This window comes from Triturus cristatus, chromosome 4_1, assembly GCF_964204655.1.
Source record: "Triturus cristatus chromosome 4_1, aTriCri1.1, whole genome shotgun sequence".
In the NCBI taxonomy this organism is placed as follows: domain Eukaryota; kingdom Metazoa; phylum Chordata; class Amphibia; order Caudata; family Salamandridae; genus Triturus; species Triturus cristatus.
The window spans coordinates 1038617001-1038641987 of record NC_140585.1 but is presented as its reverse complement, the minus strand read 5'-3'; the positions used below and the strand labels follow the sequence as shown (position 1 = coordinate 1038641987).

At 46.8% G+C, this 24987-nt stretch overlaps 1 protein-coding gene across 3 annotated transcripts in view; it reads left to right on the top strand.

Annotated features, from left to right (window-relative positions):
* MAPK11 (mitogen-activated protein kinase 11) overlaps window positions 1–24987 on the top strand; it is a 221929-nt gene that overhangs the window by 188202 nt on the left and 8740 nt on the right. For all 3 annotated transcript variants that reach the window (XM_085653983.1, XM_085653982.1, XM_085653981.1), the window contains 2 exons: window positions 1207–1285; window positions 23967–24140. In XM_085653983.1, the coding sequence (XP_085510109.1) occupies window positions 1207–1285; window positions 23967–24140 (253 nt within the window). The remainder of the gene's footprint in view (window positions 1–1206; window positions 1286–23966; window positions 24141–24987) is intronic.

The following is a 24987-nucleotide window of genomic DNA, read 5'->3' as shown; positions in this document are numbered from 1 at the left end:
GTGTTCCACTAAGATGTGTAGCCCACAGGCCTCTATTTTCCTGGCTTGCCAAAACTTGATTAAGATCTTGCCAGGAAATGAAAACCTTGGAATTTGACTTAGTTGCGCTAGTCCATTTTAGGTTCTCTCCGATATCTTCTGGAGATATCAACCTAATTCTTCTTGCTAGATCAGTCATGTAAAACTCTCCTCTTACTACACAAAAAACATTCAGCTACTCTTTCAGGAGTTTTCTTCTCAGTCCCACTTTTCCTTACTAGCTCACAAACCTTAAGTAGGACAAAACCCTTTTGCTTTTCCTCCTTGATTATAATGCACGCAATCATAATTTCCCGTTCACCCTCACCAGTTTCCCTTTCCCCTCCACACTGCATGGCACTTTGAAAGATAGTTGGCAGCTTTCTTGTGTAGGGCAAAGCCTGACCGCATAAAAACAAACTAGAAGGTACACAAATCAATCACATACAAGCAGTTACAAAATTAAAAACCTCACAAAAACGACAAATTCAAAGTTAAGGAAAAAAAACTCTAACATTCTGTATGTGTATCAGTGCGCTAAAACACAACAGTAAAAGCAGTCCTTTAGGGCAAGATAAACCAATTGTACCAATCAACATAACTGGCATCTGAAAAGCCCAGTATATACTCCTAGTAACTAGACCATTTACAGATCATTTAAATGACCATTTTCAGACACTTAGGGCATGATATGCCTGTTTCCTATGAAGGTGTTATTCAAAAACTACTATTCAGGCAGTTATTCAAAAGATGCTTCTACTGTGACTACGTGTTTACCCATACATTTTACATTGACATTTGGTCTCCTATCATAACAAGTGATGTGATTCATTTGTAATTTTTGTCTGGATGCTTCCAGCACAAGGTTTTATCTTGTTTTGCTGTTTGTTATGCTGCCCTTATTAGGTAATGCAGTGAATTTGACACATTAAAATTATAAAATGCATCCAATTTTCATAAAAGTAACCATTCTGTAAAGGTAGGTAAGCATGCCTTTGCTTCCCTTGCTTCTAAGTAGACTATCAAAAGTGCTGCGTAGAAGGAATCTTTGCGTAGAGCTGTGCAAAGGCTAAACCACTTTGAAAACCTGGAATTTATTGCTCTAACTACATTAATTACTTTTATAAATAGCCTCTTAGTTGCTGAAATGATGGAATTTAACCATTTTTTTTTGTATTCCCTCATCAGGCTAGAAAATACATTGAATCCTTGCCACATTTGCCTCCTCAAGATTTGAAAGAAGTATTCCGTGGTGCCAATCCACTCGGTAAGAATTACATAAATGTGATGCCTCATATACATTTGACATAACACAAATTAGGTCATTAATTGCATACAAAACTGTATTTAGGACATGGAGAATGCAGTTGGAGACCTTATGCACCAGCTTGCAATATAATAAACCAACATAATGTATAGGCTCAATCCAAACCACTCTAAACTGGGATTGGTAAGTATTCATAATGTGACCGCACAAACCCATTAGTGGTATTCGGAAGCTTAGAAGTTTCTGTAGTTACCTCATCTGAAAAAGAAGAGATGCTGAGCTAGTTTGTAGCTTACCTGTCTACATTATAAGAAGCCTTTTGATGTAGACCTATATACCTGTATTTACATACGTCTGTTTTTAGATAGCTCCTGACACGTTTATTAATACATTCCTTATAATCCTTATCTTAGTACTGGTTAGAACATTGACTGACTGCTTATTTGGCGTAACATGTCTGCTCCCTCCCCCTGAACACATTCTATACCCTCCCACCTCAAACTTCTCTCTTTACTTTCATAAAGGTTTTTCTAAATGGGTATAGATTGCGGTCTTCAGTTTGTGGCGACTGTGATTTTGCTCAGAATTTGATTTCAGCAGGATATGCTCCCCTGAGGTCCTGATTTTACCTATTACACTTTATAATTAATCCTGACCAAAGCTACTGTGACATGTTTCACATTTTACCTCATATTCTTTAATATTTGTCCAATGCTCATATGCCTTTGGCATAGTTTTGTTCTAGTCTCTGTTTTAGCCATTGTTTATTTTAAACCAATTAGTGAAGATGATTGGGGCCTTCTCTTTCCAATACTTTTGAGCTGTAAAGATCATGCTAGAAACATCCCTATGAATATTATTTTCCAATCTGGTTTAGTTAGATTAGCTTCTTGGGCAAATACATCAGGATCGATGTTACTAAATTATGCTTAACTTTAAGCCTTCGTGCTTTTGAGATATATTCATAAAGTGAAGTTTGAAGATGCTTCAACTGTGAGCAGGGCCAGATCATATGAGCCCAGCTCCCAAATCTATTTTTGCAGGATCTTGGCCGTTTTCTGAGATTGTCATTTTGAATTTATGCAGTTTTTCTGGGGTTAAATATGAGAGCCAGTTCGAAAAAAATGCATTTTTCAAAAATTGTGCTCTTTGAGAGAGAAATGTGCATGGCATCACAAATGTATAACCATACTGAAGGTGGGAGTGTTGTTCCCATATTTGAAGACCATGATTCAGTTGTGTTTCCCTACCCATGATCTGTTAGAGATAATTTACTTGTAGTATTCTCCTACACCCACATATGACTTTTTCTGAAAACAATTTGGAGACAGATAGCTGACCCTTTGATGTTATGAAAACTACTGGGTTTCAGAAGAAATACCTGATTTGCATTAAAAATACCTGTCCTGTTAATTACTCAAATTCTTTTTCATATAGACCCAAGGAACACTATGGTCTGCCAGCATGTTTGAATTAAGTTACCAAAACAATTGTTGATATGAAGGAAGAGAATCGATTAATATATCGTATCGTTGCCACTTCATATAGTGTCCTTTTTAGTAGGGTAGATCTTGTCCCGCTTCCTATAAGTTGGAATTTGGCCACGGTAATCCTTATTTTCTGATGGATATTTCTAACCAGAGATTCCTCCCCTTGTGAATGTTCCCCCAAGCATCGGACTGGATCCAGAAACTTAAATGCATTTCTCCTGAGCGCCTGTATATGCTGTTGTGCACCTTACCACAGACCCACAAGGAAAAGCGGGCCATATATAAGTGCCACACAGCAGCGCTGATGTCTTCCTTTCTTTTTATACCTTCAGACACGGACCAAGATCAGTGCTTTTTGATGATCCTTTCATCAAAATTATTTTGTTTTCTTTTTCTATTGTACAAGGGAAATGCATAACCTCCCAAAACTAGAGTGTTTAAACCTTGTAGGGACTGCTGTAAACCAATGTCTGTATATCTGTCTGGCCTTGGGTAAGAGCACGCTTTCAGGGCCTGCAACTGTGCCCAGAGGAATTTTAAATCCAAATGGGAATGTGAGGTGAAAAACTAAGTCGCCAAATATCCAAAGACACTGCACGCTGACTGTTTGAAGTCGAAAGAAAAGTCAGGTTCCCAAAGGCATTCTTGCAGCAAGTATTTATTGAGGTTCAAGACTTCAGGTAAGTCCAGGAAGAAGCACAAATAATCTAGGCAGGAATCGGCCACTTGCTGTTGTCCTTGAATTCCAGAGAGGGTGCATGGGCATCAACATGCCTCTCGGTCTCACTCGCAACGCCTGAAGAACCAATTCAGAGTTTGATCGTGATGCAACCTCAATTTCTGGGTATGTTGTCGACGTCTCAGCACTTCAGACTCCCTCTGGCCCTCCTTTGGGCCCAGTTATCTGTAGAGGCCTCCAATACGGGCCCTGTCGGTCTGTGCCTCTTGAACCTGTTTCAGTTTCTGCATCGGCTTTGGTGCTGACTTAAGTTCCAGCGTCGGGTCTTTTCATATAGATGGTAGTGTTGAAGCTGGTAGAGGATCAGCTATCTATAGTGGCCCAGCATCTTCTCTACCTGGACTGAGGCCATGCTTCGATCAAATTGGAGCGCAGCCTGTGGCCAATTCTATTGACTCCGATACATTGATTTGTACCATGCGGTAGAGCTCTTACTTTACCTTTTTAGGTTCACATTCTGACAATAACAACTATGATGAGGGGGACAAATTCATCCTACAATACAATGGGGACCATTGGTATGCCAAATTAAAGAATGTCAGAGTTTTGGACAGCTCATCAGACACTCCCTGGTCCTGCCACTGATGTGAGTGCCTTTTTTGCTATACTTTTGCGACGGGCTCTGGAAGTCCTTGACTTGCTGATCCCTACAATGGAGGTCAAAACAAATGTTCTGACAAAGATTCTGCAGCCTGGCCAGGTATCCACTGAACCTCTCCTGCCATTTAACAAGGCCTTAACGGCTTAACACCCTACTCTAAAAAGTCTGTTTGTCCAGGCATCCATCAGCAGAGTCAACCCTAATACTTTTCCTGTGATAATTCCTGACCAAGAGTCTAAACGCATGGATACTTTTGGTAAACTCCTAATCTCTTCTGTCATCCTTCCTTTACATTCTGTCAATTCAAGTGCCTCCTGGCCTGCTACATTTGTTCTTTTAGGGACATGGTTGTTCAAAACTCATCAGCAGTTCCAAAGGACTTAGGGGGCCCTTTTGCTCAAACCATAGAGGACAGCCGGGATGCAACAAAATATATTTGGTCTGGCATCAACACAGCTGATTACTTGGACCAGGCAATGCGCACAATTGTGATGCGTCGGAGCCCCACCCAGATGAGGTCTGTGGCCTTCTCTGGGAATGTCCAGACATCTTTAATGAACATGCCAGTTGATGGCTGTTACACTTTAAGGAAAGTCATGCAACAGTGCATTCACTGGTGCTGTCCGCCCTTACCAGGCAATTCCCTCAACATTTGTACCCCTTTTGTAGTTATGCCAGGGGTTTCCAATATCGCCAATGCCAAACTCTTCCATTTGTCAAAAAACCTTCTCAGCCATTTCGTGGTGTAGGCTGTGGCTGTCTGAGATTACATTTAGGGCATGAGGGACAACATACAGCTCAAGCTCCTACCACCCAACAACGGCAAAACTACTTTAGTATGGCCTTTTCAGCACGCACACACCATTTAGGAAGCAGGATAAGGCACTTCCTCCAAAGGTGGCAACCCATCACTTCAAACGCATGTGCCCCCCAACTTCTCAAATGGGGCTATTCCCGCACCTGCTCACCTTCCACCCCCATCCGTGCAGCTGACAGAGCTGCATGTCTGTTTCAGTCTCCTTTGCACATAGGGGCCATGGAGAGGGTTCTGGTCTCGGAAGTAGGAAAAATCAGTGTTACTCCTGTTACTTCCTTGTGTTTGAGAAGGATGAAGGCTTTCATCCTACTTTAGCTCTCCACACTCTCAACACCTTCATGCAGAGCTACAAATTCAAACTGCTCACGCTGGCCCAAGGTTTTATCTGCCCTGGAACCCGTAAATTGGATGATGGCGTTGGATCTGCAGAACGAGTATTTCAATATTCTAGTCTAGTGGACCATAGGCGTTCTCTGTGGGTCACAGTGGGCCAGGAGCTTTTTCAGTTTGTGGTCCTCCCCTTTGGCCTTACTAGTGCCCCTCAAGTGCTTATAAAAGTGATGGTGTTGGTCAAAGGGCACTTTCAGAGGTTACTTAGATCGGTGTTCCCATATCATGAACCACTAGTGAAGAGTGGTTTTCCCCAGGCAGTTGTAGACCACCTCCAGATCATGGTGAACCTCCTAACATAGTTAGGGTTCACTATCCACATGCTGGAGTTACACCTGAATCCTGTGCAGACACTCCCATTCATCAGAGCCATCCTGAATACGGTGCAGCTTGTGTGTCTTCTACCCAGAGCGTAGAGCCCACAACATTCGGTGTATGATCCCTATTTTTTTTTTATAGCTTTTATCTTGGTTCTCAGTGAGGGTGGCATTAAGGCAGATTTATGGCATCCTGCTAGTCAACCAATCCAGATGGCCCACATGGGCATTGCAATGGGACTGGTGGGCACAGCGCCAGGAGAACCTATATGATTCCATTCAGGTTTCAGACGAGATTGCAAATCAGCTGAAGTGGTGGCTGCTATACCGTGATTGGGCCAGTGGTGGGCTCCCCTCTTTTCATCATCCAAAGTCAACAGTGATGACGGACGCACCACTACTGTGTTGGGTAGGCCATCTGGAAAAAGGTGGAGATCAGAGGAATCTGGTCTGTGATAGCAAGCCACCTCAACAACGTGTCAGAGTTGCAGACTATCTGCTTGGTTTTAAAAGCCTTCCTACCATTCAAGGGTAGGTTAGTACAGGTTCTCACAGACAAGCTAGGCAGAGTGGGGTTTTGGGTCCTGTGTCAAAATGCTCAGCGCAGCTGGGAGTGGTTGACTCGCCAGGATATTTCTGCAGTTGTGAACCACCTGGCAGGTTCTCTAAAAACCATGGTGAACAAACTCATCTGCTTACACCTGGCGGATCACGAATGGCAGTTGAACCTGGAGGTGGCACATGGCATTTTCCAGCAATGGGCAGAACCCTGGCTTGATTTATTTATTTTTAGCCACCATAAAGAACATGCAATATTGGCATTTTTACACTTATAGTTCCCAATAAGGCTTTCTTAAATACTCATTGTGCCTAGATTGGCACTCAGAACTCCTATATGCCTTTCCGCCTCTGCCTCTCTTGGCTTGTAGATCAAGACAGTCCGTTGGGATGGGTATTTTGCCCTTTCAGTCCTGTAGCCATTATACAGACTCCCCACCTGGGTGGGTACTGCTTTGTTATTCATTCACAAGGGAAGGAATCTGTGGTTAGAAGTATCAATCAGAAGAAAAAGTTACTTGCCTTCAGTAATGCTTTTTCTGGTGGTAATTGTATCTAACCAAAATTCCTCACTGAAACTCCCTGCTTCTCATTCTGTGGAAGGGACTCTCTTCCCACCTAAAAAGATCCCAGCCTAGAGATTGGTACATTGGTCAAGCCAATTTGCCAATAGACTTTGCCTGTGAGGGACTGGACACTCCTTCGAAAGCGACATTCACCAGTGTGCCTTGGTGGTGCATATGCAGCTCCTATTGTCACTTACTACCTTGGTGTGGAGCTGCCAGCGCCACCCACTGCGTGCAGAAGTACTGCTTTTGAGTTTTTGGAATTACTGGGGAAATATTCACAAGGAGAGTAATTAAGTCATTCCGGTCTTTGTGAAATGTATCTAGAATTACCCGGAGCCTATTAAATAGAAGATTGCCCAAAAAAATCTAGTTAATCATTATAGCTGATGAGTTTTTTGTAGGTGACGTCCTTGATTTTAATAGACTATGGCTCCTTCTTTAAAATAAGACCAGGCTCTCCCCAACTGAGAATGAGATTAAACTTTTCCTTGAGAGGGTCAATTAATTGTAGTGTGAACATCTTGTCAGATTCTCTATGAAGACCATGAACCCTTATTGGTCAGATATTATGTTTCGGAGTTCTTCTTCAGAAATTGGCATGAACGTGTTATGATTGTTCTTCTAATAATTGAGAATTTCCTAACTGGCTATCTGTAAATCTGAGCACTAGACCCCTGTATACCATTTAAAAATAAATGTCCGCTGTTTTCTCTGGTGTTTGTTAAATTCACAATTTTCTGGATTTTTAATTTCTTGTATTTTGTTTCTTACATTTTATGTCTAGCAGTCCAAGCTCGTATCTTCCCTAATGCTTCCGCCTTTTCAGTGGTCAGGCCTGCATTTTTTGCTTTGGCGATAGTCCGATTAAAATAATGATCTGAAAGAGACACGTTAGTGATAGATTCTTACCTTAGAATATCCCCAGGTGTCAGACTGGATCCGGAAAGTTTTGCTAGCAGTACCCCTGCGCGTCAGTAGGTGGCGTCATGCGGCTCCGTGTTCGTCGCTGGCGTCGTAAGCGCCGAGATGACGTCACGGAGACTACTTGGGCGCCACCCATGCGCGCTGACGTCAGTTCTTTCTTTTTCGTTGCCAGCAAGCGCAGATCCGGATAGAGCACGTACCTTAGTCACTTTTTGACAACTCTTTTGAGATTTTTGTGTCTCCTTTTTTTCTCCTGGTGCACGTAGGGATGCCTGGATTTAAGTCTTGTGGGGCCTGCTGTCGCAACATGTCAGTGGCGGACCCCCATGATGTTTGCCTCTACTGCCTGGAGACCGAACATGACTCCTGGTCCTGCAGGGACTGTCGAGCCATGGCCCTGAAGGCCTTGACAGAGCGGCGCCGGAAGCTGCTGGAGGTCCGGCACTTGTCCCAACGCCGCTCCAGGTCCAGGGACCGCTCGCGGGGCCGCAGTCGTCGCTTCTCGGGCTCCAAGTCTTCGCCCTCGGATTCCAGTAAGCGACGACATAAAAAGTTGAAGCGTGTTTGCTCTCCGACGTCCCTAACCCCCCCCCCCCCCCCCCGCCCCCCCCCCCCCCCCGTCTGTCCTCGGATGTAGACTAGGGGGACAGGGGTTCTGCCCCTGCGGCTCCCTTATAGCCTGGGAGTCCTGCGGCCTACCCGGGTCCGACGGCGAATCCCGAACAGGTGCAAGAGTTTCTTGCCACCATGGACCGCCTTTTTAGGCCTCGGGCTCCCGCCGGCGCGCCTTCGGGCCCCGCGGACCCGTGTCCAGATCCTGTTGGCCCATCGGCGCCACTGGCGGATCCAGCTTAAGCACCACAGGATCCTACGCCGTTGGCTCCGGCCCTGGCACCACGGCGCTGCCGGCTCCGACCCCAGCGCCGCCCTCGGCTCCGCCTCTGGTGCCGCATCGGGTGCCGTTTGTTCCTCCCTTGCCCTGGTTCCAGGACCATTTAGCTCCTACCTGGGATTCGCATTGGTAGACTGCGCCGCCCCGGCCGTTGCCGTTTAAGGCGCCGTATGTCTCTGCTCCGGCTCTGCCGCCGTGACCGGTTCCTCCTGCAACGGAGGTGGAGGATGACTGGGAGGGGTCAGAGGACCCTCTTGCTCATCAATGTGACTTCGAGCAGGACTGTGTGGACAATCTGGAGGACGCCGGCGACCTCTGTCAATTCTGACCCGGGGTTTGCCTCCCCGACCCCCCCCCCCCCCCCCACCTACAATGGAGTAGGGCGCTTCCTACACGATGGTGCTCCGTCGGGCTGCTGAGGTCCTCAACCTTGATCTTCCCACGGTGGCCCTCAAAACTAACCTCTTTACTGAGGTGCTCCAGACGGCGTCAACTTCGTCAGAGCCACTGGTTCCCTTCAACGACGCCCTCACGGACGTCCTGTTGGGCACTTGGTCACGGCCGGCCACAGGGGCCCCTGTGGATAAGAAGGTCGCCAGGCGTCACCACCCGACGCCTGGTGACCCCGCGTTTCTGACCACTCATCCCACGCCTGAGAGTCTGGTCATCCAGGCCTCGACGTCGCAGAGTGCCTTTCCCACAGCTCCACAGGATAAGGACTCTAAGAAGCTGGAGCAGTTTGGTAAGCGGTTGTTCTCGTCGGCCAGCTTGTGGGCTGCGGCCGGTGAACACCACCTGCTTGTTGGGCCGCTATTCCCACGCGGTGTGGGACATGGTTGCTCAGGTGTTACCTCAGTGTCCTGAGGAGGTCCATGCTGTGCTTTCGCAGGCGGTTGCTGAGGGTAAGGATGCGGCTAAGTTCGTCATTCGGTGTAGTTTGGACACCGCTGACTCGTTGGGCAGGGCGATTTCTACGACGGTGGCGCTACGTTGCCACGCCTGGTTGCGATCCACTTGCCTGATGTCCAGAGCTCGCTCATGGACATGCCCTTTGATGGCACTCGCCTGTTTGACGATAAGGCCGACAGTGTGCTGGAGCACTTTAAGGAGTTGTGGGCCACGGCCAAGTCCTTGGGTCTTTCCACTAAGATCCCAGCCACTCCTGGGTTTCGTTCCTTTCGTGGCCAAGGCAGGGTCACCCAGGCACGGTCCCTCAACAAGCCTGTGCAGAACCAGCCTCAGCGCGGATGTGGCTTCCGCAGGGGCGGCTCTGGGAATCAGCGTGGGGGGCAGTCCACCTCCGCCCCCGCTGCTTCTACCTCTAAACCTTCCTGATTTGAGCTTTATGGCGCACCCCACGCAGGTGTGTGGCAGGATCCGCCGCCACCTCCACCACTGGCACGATATCGCATCGGACAAGTGGGTGTTGCAGTTCATCCGCGGGGGTTATTCTCTTCCATTTCAGTCCTCCCCCTCCTGCCATGCCCCTCGGTGCCACCGCATGTCGGGGGATCACTTGCTGCTTCTCCAGCAGGAAGTTACGGCCCTCTTGGCCAAGGGGGCCATCGAGCGTGTTCCTTAGCCAGAAGTAGGACGTGGTTGTTGTTCCCACTACTTTCTGGTCCCCAAGAAGGTCAAAGGGGGCCTGCATCCCATCTTGGACCTCAGGAACGTCAAACGCTTCCTCCGGAAGGAGAAGTTCAAGATGTTGACTCTAGCTCAGGTCTTGGCTGCCCTCAACCCTGAAGACTGGATGGTAGCGTTGGACTTGCAGGATGCATTTTTTCACATCCCCGTCGTGCCGGCCCACCGGCGTTACTTGCGGTTCACGGTAGGCCGCGAGCATTTTCAATTTGCCGTGCTCCCCTTCGGCCTTACCAGCGCCCCTCGGGTGTTCACGAAAGTGATGGCGGTGGTCGCAGTTCACCTGCGCAGGTTAGGGGTGTCAGTCTTCCCCCTACCTCGACGACTGGTTGTAGATGGCGGGCTCGCCCCAGACAGTCGTCACCCACCTTCAGACTACGGCCGACCTCCTGCATTTGCTGGGGTTCTCCAACTTGGCGAAGTCGCACACAAGTCCCTCTCAGAAGCTCCCCTTCATCGGAGCGGTTCTGGATTCGACGCTATGTCGGGTTTATCCTCCCGAGCAGCTAGTCTGGGATATTCAGTCTATGATTCCGATCTTTCAGCCTCTATCCCGGGTTTCAGTCAGGATGGCCCTCCGGCTCCTAGGCCTGATGGCCTCCTGCATCCTGCTAGTGCAACATGCCAAATGGCATATGCGGGCTCTGCAGTGGGACCTGAAGTGGGCGCAGCATCGGGGCATCCTGTCCGATCATGTCCAGATCTCGGAGGGCACTGCACGACAATTGCAGTGGTGGATCACTTATCGCGATTGGGTCAGTGGCAGATCCCTCTCCCTTCCCCACCCGGAGCACACAGTGGTGACGGATGTGTCCCTCCTGGGATGGGAAGGCCACTTGGGAGAGGCGGTGATCAGAGGACTCTGGTCTCCGGCGGAGTCCCGGCTCCATATCCACCTTTTGGAGCTTCGGGCGATCCGGCTTGCACTGAAAGCATTCCTTCCCTCTGTCTGGAGAAGTGTGGTGCAGGTGTTCACGGACAACATCACCGCCATGTGGTATTGCAACAAACAGGGCGGGGTGGGGTCCTGGACCCTATGTCAGGAGGCTCTGCGCCTCTGGACATGGCTGGAACGTCAAGGCATTACTTTGGTGGTTCAACACCTGGTAGGTTCTCTGAACGCCAGGGCGGATGAACTCAGCCGCCGGTGCTTGATGGATCACGAATGGCATCTGCACTCGGATGTGGCGCAAGGTCTCTTTCTGCAGTGGAGAGAGCCTTGGTTAGATCTATTCGCCCCCGAAGAGAACGCGCAATGTCATCAGTTCTGTGCATTGGAATTTCCAAGGCGGCGCTCGCTCGGCGACGCTTTTTGGCGCGAGTGGAGTTGCGGTCTGTTGTACGCCTTTCCGCCTATACCACTTCTGCCCAGAGTGCTGAAGAAGATTCGGCATGACCGGGCCAAAGTCATGCTTGTGGCTCCGGATTGGGCACGAAGATACTGGTATCCCAAGCTACTCAGCATGGCGATCGATCCTCCGATCCGACTGCCTCTTCGGGAGGATCTTCTGTCGCAGCAGCAGGGGACGGTCCTCCACCCGAACCTGTCCAGCCTCCACCTCCATGCGTGGAGATTGAGCGGCGGCAGTTGACAGCTTTTGATCTTCCTCCCAAAGTCTGTGATGTCATTCTGGGAGCCAGGCGTCCTGCCACTAAGACGGTATATGACTGCAGATGGCACAAGTTTGTGGCATGGTGCACAGCGAAGACTGTGTATCCCCTTTCTGCCTCTCTTTCCGAAGTCCTCCTGTTCCTTCTTTCCTTGGCCCAGCAGGGCTCTGCTCTGGGTACTATCAAAGGTTATCTTTCTGCCATCTCCGCCTTTTTATGGCTTCCAGATAAGCCTTTTCTTTTTAAGTCCCCGATTGTTAACTGTTTCCTCAAAGGCATTTTGCAAACGTTTCCTCCGGTGCCGTTCATAATGCCCCACTGGGACTTAAACCTTGTTTTGACATATCTGATGTGAGCTCCCTTCGAGCCCCTTCATACCTGTCCTTCGCGTCTTCTTACTCTCAAGCCGGCTTTCCTGGTAGCTATCACCTCTGCCAGACGAGTGAGTGAGATTCAGGCTCTTTCTTCTAAACCTCCTTTCCTTTCTGTGTATCCGGACAAGGTGGTTTTACGGACCCATCCTTCTTTTTTGCCAAACATTGTCACGCCCTTCCACATCGGGCAGACCATCACTTTGCCCACCTTCTTTCTGCCTCCGCATCCTTCAAGGGAGGAGGAGAGGCTCCACCGTCTGGACCCAAAACGTGCGCTCGCGTTCTATCTGACACGTACACAGCAGTTCTGGGTGGATGACCAGCTCTTTGTTGGCTACGTGGGGCGCCAAAAAAGGTCGGGCTGTGCACAAACGGCCCATCTCGCGGTGGGTCGTTCTGTGTTTCAAGGCATGTTACTCCTTGGCTAAGTAGGAGCCTCCTGTGGGGCTGCGTGCCAATTCGACCAGGGCAACTGCAGCCACTACTGCCTTGGGATGTGACGTTCCCTTGCAGGACATTTGTCCGGCAACTACGTGGGCCTCGTTGCACACATTTACCGAGCATTACTGCCTTGAAAGTCCAGTCCGGAGAGACGGCTTCTTTGGCCGTTCTGTCCTCCGTGACTTTCTGGTGTGATCTTGTTCGCAGACCCTCCACCGGGGTTGTTTATTGCTGGGGTATCTATTCTAAGGTAAGGAATCTATCATTAACGTGTCTCTTTCAGATGAACAAGTTACTACTTGTGTAACGATATATCTGTAAGAGACATTAGTTAGTGATAGATTCCTTACCGCCCCACCCATCCTCCCCGTTCTGCGAACTGATTCTAGGGTTAAGGTCATCCCTCTTTCAGGGCCCTAGTTTCATGGCACCAGTGGTCAGTTTCTTGCATGGCTCTGCGTTCCTGGTGCGGAAAGTCGTGTACAAAACTGATGTCCGCGTGCATGGGTGGCGCCTAAGTAGTCTCCGTGATGTAATCTCGGCGCTTACGGTGCCAGCGACGGACACGGAGCCACATGACGCCCCCTACTGACGCACAGGGGTACTGCTAGCAAAACCTTCCTGATCCAGTCTAACGCCTGGGGATATTCTAAGGTAAGGAATCTATCACTAACTAATGTCTCTTACAGATATGTCGTTGCACAAGTAGTAACTTGTGCTTCGAGGCATGTTTGCTGTATATACACATGCTTTGCACTCCTGCCACCTAGTGTTGGGTCCAGATGTTTGCAAGTTGTTTTTCTTCAAATAAGTCTTTCCTAGTCACTAGGTAAGGTGGGTTTTGCAGCGTGAATCCTTGTCTGGATTCACATGCTGTGCATTATTGTGCCATCTAGTGGTTGGGTTTTTTTTTTTTCTTTTTTCTTTTGGGTGTCGTCGACCAACATTTGGTGCAAGGTACGCCCCTTGTGTGACATCAGATGGCACCCTGGAGGTTGTTTTGCGTGGTATCCATCTTCAGAAGATTTTTTCTGCAGTTGGGTCTGGAAGCAAGATGGGAGGCTTTTTGAAGTTTTCAGAAAGTCCCTTAAATGAGAAGATTTCTAATTAAAAAAAAAAACATTGAACATCGACCTCTCAGCCAGATAACACAACTTCACCCCAAGATCATCTCCAATACTAAGGACATCATGGTTCGACAAATGGCGAGGTAGGGGCCATGGAAAATACCCCTTTCAAATTCTGCTCTGAGTGCCACCACAAATTCGCACAACGTGATCTACATGACGTGTGCAACCTCTACCTGCCCAAGGACTACAAGAACAGGGACTGTGAGGCCTGAGCGGTGTTCCTGACGAAAACCCTCCGGACACGCCAAAAGCAGAGAGAGGCCCACTATGCAACAATGTCCCAGGCACCGAAGAAACATTCCCTGAAGCACCTAGGCCTCTCCAGCGACAAAGAGGACCAAGGAGTTCCAGCAGAATCGACACACGAAGGATCGGACATCACTATTCTGGAGGAAGACTACGAAAAAACCCACACCCACAAAAAGATGGCGCAGGAGACCGAGAAGACGACGTATAAAGTAAGATAGCATACACATCCATCGGGACCGAAGGGCCGCGATAATAAGGCAATACCTAAGGCAGACACTATACTGAAGAAAAAGGCAATAGAAGGCCAGTGGCGATAAAAAAGAACCCTACCAAGGGACGCTGACAAGGGAAGTTCGTCCAAGGGTCGAACACGAACCCTCGAAGGGAACTACGCCACCCTCGAAGCCAGAGGCAAGTGCGAGCAGGAAAATAAAGTCTCCGGTTCCGACACCGAGAGAGCCCTCTAGGTCGAAAAGAAAAAACTCTAAATCGAAATGGTGACGCTCCTCCAGAAGGAGTTCGACGCGTCACTCAAGGAATTCCGAATTCCAAAGATTCCCGTCGCTGACTCGGACCATGTCGACTTCGAAGGGACGGAAGATGCCAAAGGGGAAGAAGGAGATCCTTGAGTCACCGCCAACCTCTGAACAAACGCGATGAAGACCTTGAAGAATACATTGTGGCACCCAAAGAGGAAGAAGCCTCTGAAACGTTCGAGGACCAATGGAATGACCAACACAGAAAGCCCAGAGGAGGAGATATGCAGTTATCCTTCAGAGGCTTCGCTGCCAGATGACCTAGCATTCTACAATGGCATAGTGAAGAGATCAGCTGATACTTTCGGGGTCGCCCTCGAGGAGGAAAAAGGAGGACACATGCTTCCTCTTAGAGACACTAGTCCTAGCCAACAAGGGGACACAATCTACCAATGCTGCCAAGGATCCTGGATCAAGACAAAGAAGCCTTCAAGGAGCCAGCCTCAAGCAAAGGTGTAACACCAAGGGTCAAATAGAAGAACAAACCCTCTTAAAAGGACCTAAAATATATCCAGGGCAACACAGTGCCGGACTCCATCATTGTCACCACGACCAGGAGAAGAGCAAACGCCCTCTCTAACACTGGACCACTTCCAGTGAAGGAGAGCGAACGGATGGATATGGTAGGCAGAAAAATGGAAAAATAGGCAGTGACACAATCGCGCATCGTAACCGCTAATGCCCTGCTGAACAGGTACAGACACCAACAATGGGATGATATTGAGGAGCTCATCAACAAGCTCCTGGAGGAAGACAAGAAAAGGGCAAAATCTATTGTCCAAGAAGGCCAAAACACCGCTACCACATGCCTTAAATCAGCACTCGACACAGCCAGCAGACCAATGTGCACTGGTACCACACTGACACCATGCCTGGCTTAGAATATCCGATTTTAAACAGAAGGTGCAAACCTCCATCATTAACATACCATTTAAAGGGGAGGCACAATTTGGAAAGGAGGTTGATGAATCTCTCCAGCAGATTAAAAAAGACCACGAAACTGCAGGAGCCATGGGGGCCCTGCAACAAAGGGGGACCTTCAAAAGAGGAGGGTTTAACTGGAGAACACCCACAGGAAGAGGAGCCTTTGTTCTAAGACAGCAAATGTCGCATCAACAACAGAGCCTGGGGAATGGTCCACAAATAAACCAACAAGCAGGGTACCAAAGCAGGTAACAGCAGCCAAAACAATCCTTTCGAGGGAGAGGCAGAGGCCAGCCCTCTAGAGGAAATGGCTCAAATTGACTCCTGCACTGAAAAAGACCCACACACCACACCAATGGGAGGCACAATATCGCAATACCTTCAACAGTGGCGAAAAATCACCACAGACAATTGGATATTAAAGTTGATAAAATACGGGTTTTGCATAGAACTAACCCAAAAATCCCCCACGGATAAAGTTTTTCAAATTACAACTCCTAGTTAAATCAAGGAACTTCTTAAAAAACAAGCAATAGAATTGGTATCAAGGCAAGACCTTTTCAAAGGAAACTACTCACCGTATTTCCTAGTCCCTAAACAGGACCTTTTGCTACGGCCAGTCCTGGACCTAAGGTTCATAAATAAATTCATTCTGACGCAACACTTCAAAATGGCTACACTCCCAAGAAATAAAACCACAGATTCAAAGAGGAGATTACATGGCAACAATAGATCTCAAAGACGCCTATTTACACATTCCCATGAACAAAAACCACAGAAAATATCTCCGGTTCCTACACAAGGGAAGACCTTACCAGTTCAAGGTGCTCCCTTTCGGAATAAAATCAACACCGCGTGTCTTCACCAAGTTCCTAGCTGCTGTTGCGGCGCACCTGCGGAAGGATGGAATACACGTCTACCCTTACCTAGACAATTGGCTTTATAACAGCAGACACAAAACAAAAATGTCTCAACCATGTTCATACAGCAATCCACACTCCAAAATTTAGGATTCTCAATAAATCACAAGAAATCCTCCACAAAGCCAGAAAGGGAAAAAACCTTCTTAGGTGCAAGACTCAACTCAAAACTCTCATGGGCTTACCCAACACACAAAAAAGATACAAGCCATCAAACAAGAGATTTCTCTCTACCAGAAGGGTCCATCTCTGACAGTGAGGAGAGTCATGAAGCTCATTGGCATGATGGCATCATGCATTACAAATGCCCACCTACATATGCGCCCCTTCCAGGAATGGCTTTCCAACAACTGGTCACAGGCCACTGGGAGTTGGGAGGATCTAGTGGTTGTTACGCACAAACTGCAAGCAGAAGTACAATGGTGGGCATCCAACAAAATAACAAGGCAGACCTTTCAAAAATCCAACTCCCTCTGTGACAATCACTACAGATGCATGCCTCAACGGATGGGGAGCGCACTACCAACAACTGAAGATACGAGGCCAGTGAAACAACATCATCTCCATAAAACACATCAATTACTTGGAAATAAACAGTATTTCTAGCATTGAAAGAGTTCCAGAAACTTATTCGCAGGAGGACTGTCTTGATTCAACCAGACAACACCACCACAATGTTTTACCTCAAAAATCGGAGAGGTACAAAATCATTCCCGCTAAGCAAACTAGCACATCAAATCTGGCAATGAGCAGTTTCTCAAAGAATCAATCTGCAAATAATACAACTTCCGAAAATGTACTGCGCTGGCAAGGTGATCCTACTTAGAAATGTGAGACAAATGTAATTTTTGGGGATAAATTTGAGGTTTGCAGGGAATCCTGGTAGGAGAACGTTGGGGGATCCATGCAAGTCACAGTTCCCTGGACTCCCCCCCCCCCCCCCCCCGCCCCCCCCCCCTAGTCTCATAATAATGGTCAGAGGATGACTTGGAAAGCATATCAACAACCTGCAGCGTGGTAATCCTGTCTAGCCATAATCCTTGCTAAGAAAAGTAACTTTACAAATAAGTGAACAATACCGAACAGTGTAAAATAAATAATAAACAAAACTTGGCTTTTACAAACGGAAAGTAGAACTACTGGTAATCTACAAGGAAAAGTCAATCAATACAAAGCACACCAAAACCTATATATTGAAAGACAATACCACTCACTTGCCAGAGACAGCTAGACTCACCAGTGCCTTCTATGCAGAGACACAGCAAGCACTAACGATATCCCCCAGAAAAGAACAAAAGAAAACTACACACAAAACACATTGTGCACATAATAAAACAGAAACTAAATATGCTATTGCAGCGTATTCAAAAATCACATTTATGCAGGGAAATTATACTTGTTCACAGTAAACAGTACAAAAACCATTTAATACCAAACACATTAAACTACATAAACTCCAAATCTACCAGTGCTGAAACCGCTAGCGGGAATCTCAGCACAAGAAATCAAAAGCTTTACACTTTAATAAAAAGGTGAAATAAAACATTACAATCTCAAATGATAACCAGAAATAAAAATTAACATTATGAAACCCTATGTCTCCCCATCATCACCCAAATGCCAGCCACACACCACCAGCCAGAAGCCTGTCGACACAGCCTGGAAAATACCCAGTTCAAACACACCATCAGACAAACAAACACCAGTGCGCACACACCGCCAGCCCAGCGCTAGTTCTCACACACCGCCATCCACGCACACCACCAGCCAAGCACCAATCCAAACACACCCCCAGCCAAGCACCAATCCACCCACATCGTTGGGCATACACCAGTCCACACACACTGCCAGCCAAGCACCAGCCCATGCACACCGCCAGCCCAGCGCCAGCCCAGGCACACCGCCAGCCGAGCGCCAGTCCAAGCACGCTGCCAGACGAGCGCCAGTCCAAGCACACTGCCAGACAAGCGCAGAGATGCTTAGTCAAAACCTCAAATACATCCCGGACATGTTCGGCAAAGGATCTGCGCACGAATTTGACAAACAAGGGGCCGAGGAAGAACTTGTTTCCATTCCAGAATCAGACTCCGAGAGGGAAGACCACTTGCCACAAGGTCACCGTCCCTTGAGTACTGAATGCCCCTTTCTCAAACTCAGCCGAAACAAAAGGCTTCGGTCCCACCCCCGCCTTCGGGCCACAGTCTGCACCGACAAGATGTTTGACTCCCTGCCCTCCGGATCGGCACCAAAACACGTCACTAAGCCTTCCGGCTCAGGATCGTGTCAGCCAAAGTTTGGCACTGAGCCGGAAACCTTCAGGCTCGAAGCCGAAAACCACTTTGGAGCCGAAATCATTGACACCGAAAACAAAGCCTCCTTTGGCACCGAAACCTTCTGCGCTGAAAAGTCATTATACCCTGGCACTGAAATCCTCGGTTTCCAAACCTTAAAACTGTTTTGAAGCTGCAGGATCTGATTTTTGATGCCCTAACACACAAATAGTACCCAAAACAAAAGGAACTTTATATAAATCCAGATACAGGAAATGTTCTTACTAAATCACCTCAGAAATGCAGTCCGAGGACACCCCTTAATATATTCCTTTGAAGAGGAAGAATGTAGGTACTAACCCCTCCCCACCTCCTCCTTCACCACGTTCCCCTACACCAACTTCTCCACCTTTGCATCATTTACTGATTGTACCAACTAACTCACCACCACCACCTGATGATGATGATGATGGGGGGATGGGACAATATTTTCCCGATAGACCCCTGGAAGGATTATAACACGGATTCACCTACAGATAACCCAGATCTTTACCCCGTAAAGCCTTCCCCTCCTCACGACAATGTAGGATATCTAGAATTACTTGCTAGAGCTGCAGAATATCATAGGGTACAGTTACATGAAGAAGCTCTAGAGGAGGATTTCCTATTTGAAACCCTCAGTAGCACACAAAGGGCTAGCCACACTCTACCTATGCTTAAAGGTATGATGAGACATGCCGATATCTCTAAAGATCCAGTGCGTGCTCGTATTCTCACCCCCTGAATTGATTAAAAAAAATATAAGCCTACTCCCTCCAATACAGTCTTTATTAAAGGACAGTTACCAGTAGACTCCTTGGTGGTCTCTAATGCCCATAAACGGTCCAATTCACAGACTACTGGGGATGTTCCCCCCCCCCCCTCCAGACAAAGAGTCAAAACTTTAAGATGCCTCAGGTAAACGAGTAGCCGCCCAAGCAGCAAATCATTGGCGCATTCCCAACACCCAGGCCCTGCTAGCCAATTATGATGGGGTGCATTGGGATGAAATGGAGCAGTTGCTAGAACACCTCCCATATGAGCACAAAGCAAAAGCCCAGGATTTAGTCCAGGAAGGAAAGCTCATATCCAGTTCCTCAATAAGATGTGCTTTAGATGCTGCAGACACCGCAACTAGAGAGATCAACACTAGTGTGTTAAGGAGACATGCATGGTTGAGGCTTTCTGGTTTTGAACCCGAAGTACAACCGTCTATTTTAAATACTCCTTTTCACAAGGAACATCTCTTTGGGCCCAAAGTAGATAAGTCATTAAAAAAAAATAAAAAAAAGACTCAGAAGTAGCCAAGTCTATAGGAGCTCAGCAGTCTCCCTCTAATTGGGGCTCCTTTCTTCGCTCCTTCTACCGTAGAGGGTCGAAAACCATGTCCAATACTGCCGCCTCCTACAATGGGAACAGTCAATCTTCCTCTACAAGGTGCTTCTTTACAGGAAGATACAGAAGCAACAACAACAAAGGTTGAGACCGGGCTTTCACACCATGTAATCCCCCCTCCCCAACAAGCAGTGACTTGCCTACGCTTCCCCCTGATCATTTAACACCTGTCGGGGGACGTCTTCCACAATTCCTCCCCATTTGGGAATCTATCACCACAGACAGATGGGTGTTAGGAATTATCCAACATGGCTATTGCCTGTAGCTTACCAACAATCCTCCAAACATTCTGCCACGTTCTCACAAAATGTCACCAGGACATTTACATCTACTTCAGCAAGAGGTCCAGCCTCTCTTGTTCAAAGGAGCCATTGAACCTGTGCCGTTACAATATCAAGGGACAGGCGTGTACTCTCTGTACTTTTTCATCCCCAAAAAGGACGGCTCCTTGAGACCTATTCTAGACCTCCGAGAACTAAACCTCTATATACTTTCAGAGCGTTTCCACATGGTGACACTTAAACAAGTGCTCCCACTTCTACAGCAGGGCGATTTTATGACGCATATTTCCACATTCCAATTCATCCCGCTCATTGCAAATACCTCAGATTCATGATAGCGGGTCATCATTACCAATTCCAAGTACTACCGTTTGGAGTCACCACTACTCCCAGGATATTTACCAAATGTCTAGCAGGCGTCGCAGCACATCTGAGGAGACCACACATCCATGTCTTCCCATACCTGGACGACTGGCTCATCAAAGCCAGTACTTACCAAGTGCACCTCCAACACACTCAAACCACTGTTCACTTACTTCACCAACTAGGGTTTACAGTGAATGTGTTGACGTCTCATCTACAGCCTTCCAACACACAAACTTATCTGGGAGCCACAATAGATGCTCACAAAGCTTCTAGCATCTCCCAGTACATACAGCCAGGATTCACAGTATTCAGTCCCTTCTCACTCAATTTCAGCCCAACCATTCATTGCCAGCGAAAGTATTCATGCAACTGTTGGGGATGATGGCGTCTTGCATTATAATTGTTCCCCACGCAAGATTTCACATGCATCCCCTTCAACAATGCTTAGCAAGTCAGTGGAACCAGTCACAGGGTCAGTTAACCGATCTAGTGTTAGTGGATGGCTGTACCCATCGCTCTCTGCAGTGTTGGAACCCACAAAATGCATCCAGAGGGCGGCCCTTTCTAGACCCTGTTCCACAGACAGTGCTAACAGCAGACGCATCGCTAACTGGTTGGGGCGCTCACCTACAAAGTCACACAATCCAAGGATCATGGACTCTAAAGTACAAGTTTCTAACGCTCAAAGCCTTTCAAACTCACCTAATAGGCAAAACTATCTTAGTCCGCACAGACAACATGACAGCTATGTATTATATACAAAAACAGGGGACACACACTCACTCACTTGGGCCGTACATCACAAAATGTATCTCCTAGCAGAACATATCCTGGGAGAAAACAAACAAATTGCAGACCTTCTCAGCAGAGAGAGACCGCAAATCCATGTGTTGGAACTTCATCCGCAAATTCTTCTTCCCTACTTTCAGGAATGGGGATTTCCTCACATAGACCTGTTTGCCACAACTCAAAATGCCCAAGCTTCGCCTCTAGGTTCCCACACCCACTCTCCAAAGGCAATACCCTATGGATGAACTGGTCAGGGACATTTTCCTACGCTTTTCCGCTTCTCATACTCATTCTGCTGATAGTTCGGAAGCTGAGACTATAATCCCTCAAACTCATTCTCATAGCTCCCACATGGACACGTCAACCTTGGTTCACCATCCTGCTTGAGCTCTCGGTAGTTCCACACCAAAAGCTGCATCTCCACTTCAGTCTCCTCACTCAGAGCCATGGAGAAATCAGGCATCCAAATACCAAGGAACTCAACCTAGCGATTTGGCACTTGAAGTCATAGAGTTTGGTTATTTACAATTACCACCAGACTGTATGAATATCCTAAAGAAGGCTAGGAAACCTACTACTAGGGCATGTTATGCAGCAAAGTGGAAACTATTTGCTATATACTGTAACGGTATCAATCCCTTTGATGCTTCAGTGCAAAACATCATCTGTTATCTCTTACACTTACAGCAATCTGGATTAGCCTACACATCCATTCAATTGCATTTAGCAGCAGTAGCTGAATACTTACAAAACAGACAACACTTATCTCTATTCGGAGTACCAGTGATTAAAGCCTTTATGGAAGGACTAAAGAGTAATACCACCAAGAGCTCCACCTGCACCAGTTTGGAACTTGAACATAGTCCTTACGAGGCTAATGGGTCCACCTTTTGAACCAATGCCCAAGTGTCAACTACAGTTTCTCTCATGGAAGATTGCTTTTCTTATTGCAATCACTTCCTTAAGGAGAGTTGGTGAACTCCAGGCACTAACTATACAAGAGCCTTTCTTTCAACTTCACAAAGACAGAGTGGTTCTTCAAACCAATCCTAAATTTCTTCCTAAAGTGGTTTCTGCTTTTCACATCAATCAGTTGAGTTACCAGTGTTCTTTCCTCAACCTGATTCTGTAGCAGAACGAGCTCTACACACACTAGATGTTAGAAGCGCTCTAATATATTGTGTGGAAAGAACAAAAGATTTTCGTAAGACAAAACACCTCTTTTTTGCTTTTTCGCCACTACACAAAGGCAATCCCATCTCTAAATTGGGCATTGCAAGGTCGATCATGAAATGTATCCAAACATTTTATCTTAAAGCGAAAAGAACCTTGATAATACCCCTTAGAGCGCATTCCACTCGCAAAATATGGGCTACTATGGCTTTCTTAGGAATTATCCTAGCTGACATCTGTAAGGCAGTAACATGGTCTACACCACACACATTCACCAAATACTATTGTGTAGATGTGTTAGCGAGGCAACATATAAGCTAATGTAGGACAGGTAGTACCTAAAACCCTTTTTCAAACAACTGCAACAGCTACAGGTTAGCCACCACTTTGGGAGTTTACTGATGTATAGTCTATGCAAAGCATGTGATCTACAGCTCACGTGCCTCAAACGGATAATATTACTTACCCAGTAAGCATCTGTTCTTGGCATGTAGAGCTGTAGATTCACATGCGCCCACCCGCCTCCCCACGTACCTATACCTGTTGCAGTTTTCTTACTTTGCATACATACGCACGGACATCTCTATTCTACCTTTACAAACTCCATTCTCACCCTCTGTGGGAAAACAATTGAACAATGGAGTCGATGCCCATGCGCACTATCTCTGAAAGGAGGAGTCGCCTACCTTGTGACTGGAAAGACTTCTTCGAAGAAAAACAACTTGCAAACAACCGGACCCAACACTTGATGGCGGGAGTATACAAAGCATGTAAATCTACAGCTCTACATGCCAAGAGCAGATGCTTACTGGGTAAGTAGCATTATCCGTTCTACATGATTTACTTACTGAAATCACAGTAAAAATGTTCCTCCCTTCTTTTTCAGTGCGATGCTCAAGTCACACCAGATGAGCAGCAGCAAATGGTCTACTTTTAGCTAATCAAAAACATCATCTTTGTAATGCTAGAAAATGTGATTTACCTTAATTTGGTTTCTTATTGATAGAATAATATCAAACGTTCAGTCTGAAATGTACCTCCCAAATGAAATTAGAACAGGTAGTATGAAATAATTGCTTATGCCTATTTATTCCTTAAAAAGTAGACTGGTGAATTATATAATTTATTTTTGTGATCCAAATATTTTAGTTGTTGCATTTTATAACTACATAATTCTCTGAACCAATGTCGAAATGTGATGGAACTAACAGTAGTATGGATTTTTTCTCATGTCAACATTAGCGGTGGATCTTCTTGAGAAGATGCTCATATTGGACAGTGATAAGCGGATAACAGCCACTGAAGCTCTTGCCCACCCTTACTTTCTGCAGTATCATGACCCGGATGATGAGCCAGAGGCTGAAGTCTACGATGAGTCAATAGAGAATAAAGAACGTACCATAGAGGAATGGAAAGGTAAGGAACTTTAACTCGAAACTCTTCCATGGGGCTGGCTGCAAGCAATGGATTTTTATCTATATAAAAAAATTAAATTGGTAACATTAAGAACAATCTTAGTATAAGGGTATGATTTAATGTCTAGTGTTTGTGAGAGCAGGACCCTTAATCAAATTCGGTGACTTGGATATTATCCATCTCCGAGGAGGTAGTTGACAATTCGTGCAAATGGACATGCTCCTTAAATTTAAGATAGTATGTGATTATGTGGTATTGTATGGCACAAACCTAGCTACAGGGCAGCAGAGTGCTTTACAATGTCAAAGATACACTCACAGTGGATTGAAGAGGTAACTGTGCTCTGTGAGCAGAAGTCAACTGCTACTGCATTATGATGTTGTGTTCTTTATAGAGGTGTGTCTTCTGCTCTCTGCTGACTTGGAGCATGATTGCAACAGCCATGATTTATACAGCAATGTTGTTTTCTATATCCTGGCTGCATAGAGAAGCCCCGTACCTTGTCTTCTCTTATTTGCTCTTCGCCTCGTCGGACTGTGTCCTGACTGCGGGTGTGCCAAGACCCAGAAGTGAACATGATCTTATCTGTTAGATATGTTGGGGTGGCTGGTCTAGTGATCCTCTGTAGTCTGTGAATTGGACCGTTTACGGGCATTAGAGACCACCAAGGAGTCTACTGTTAACTGTCCTTTAATAAAGACTGGATCTGAGGGAGCAGGCTTATATTTTTTATCAATTATGGGGTTGAGATTACGAGCACGCACTGGATCTTTAAAGATATCGGCATGTCTCATCATACCTTTACACCACCACAGTGTAATAAATATGAGGTAATTTGAGGGCATAC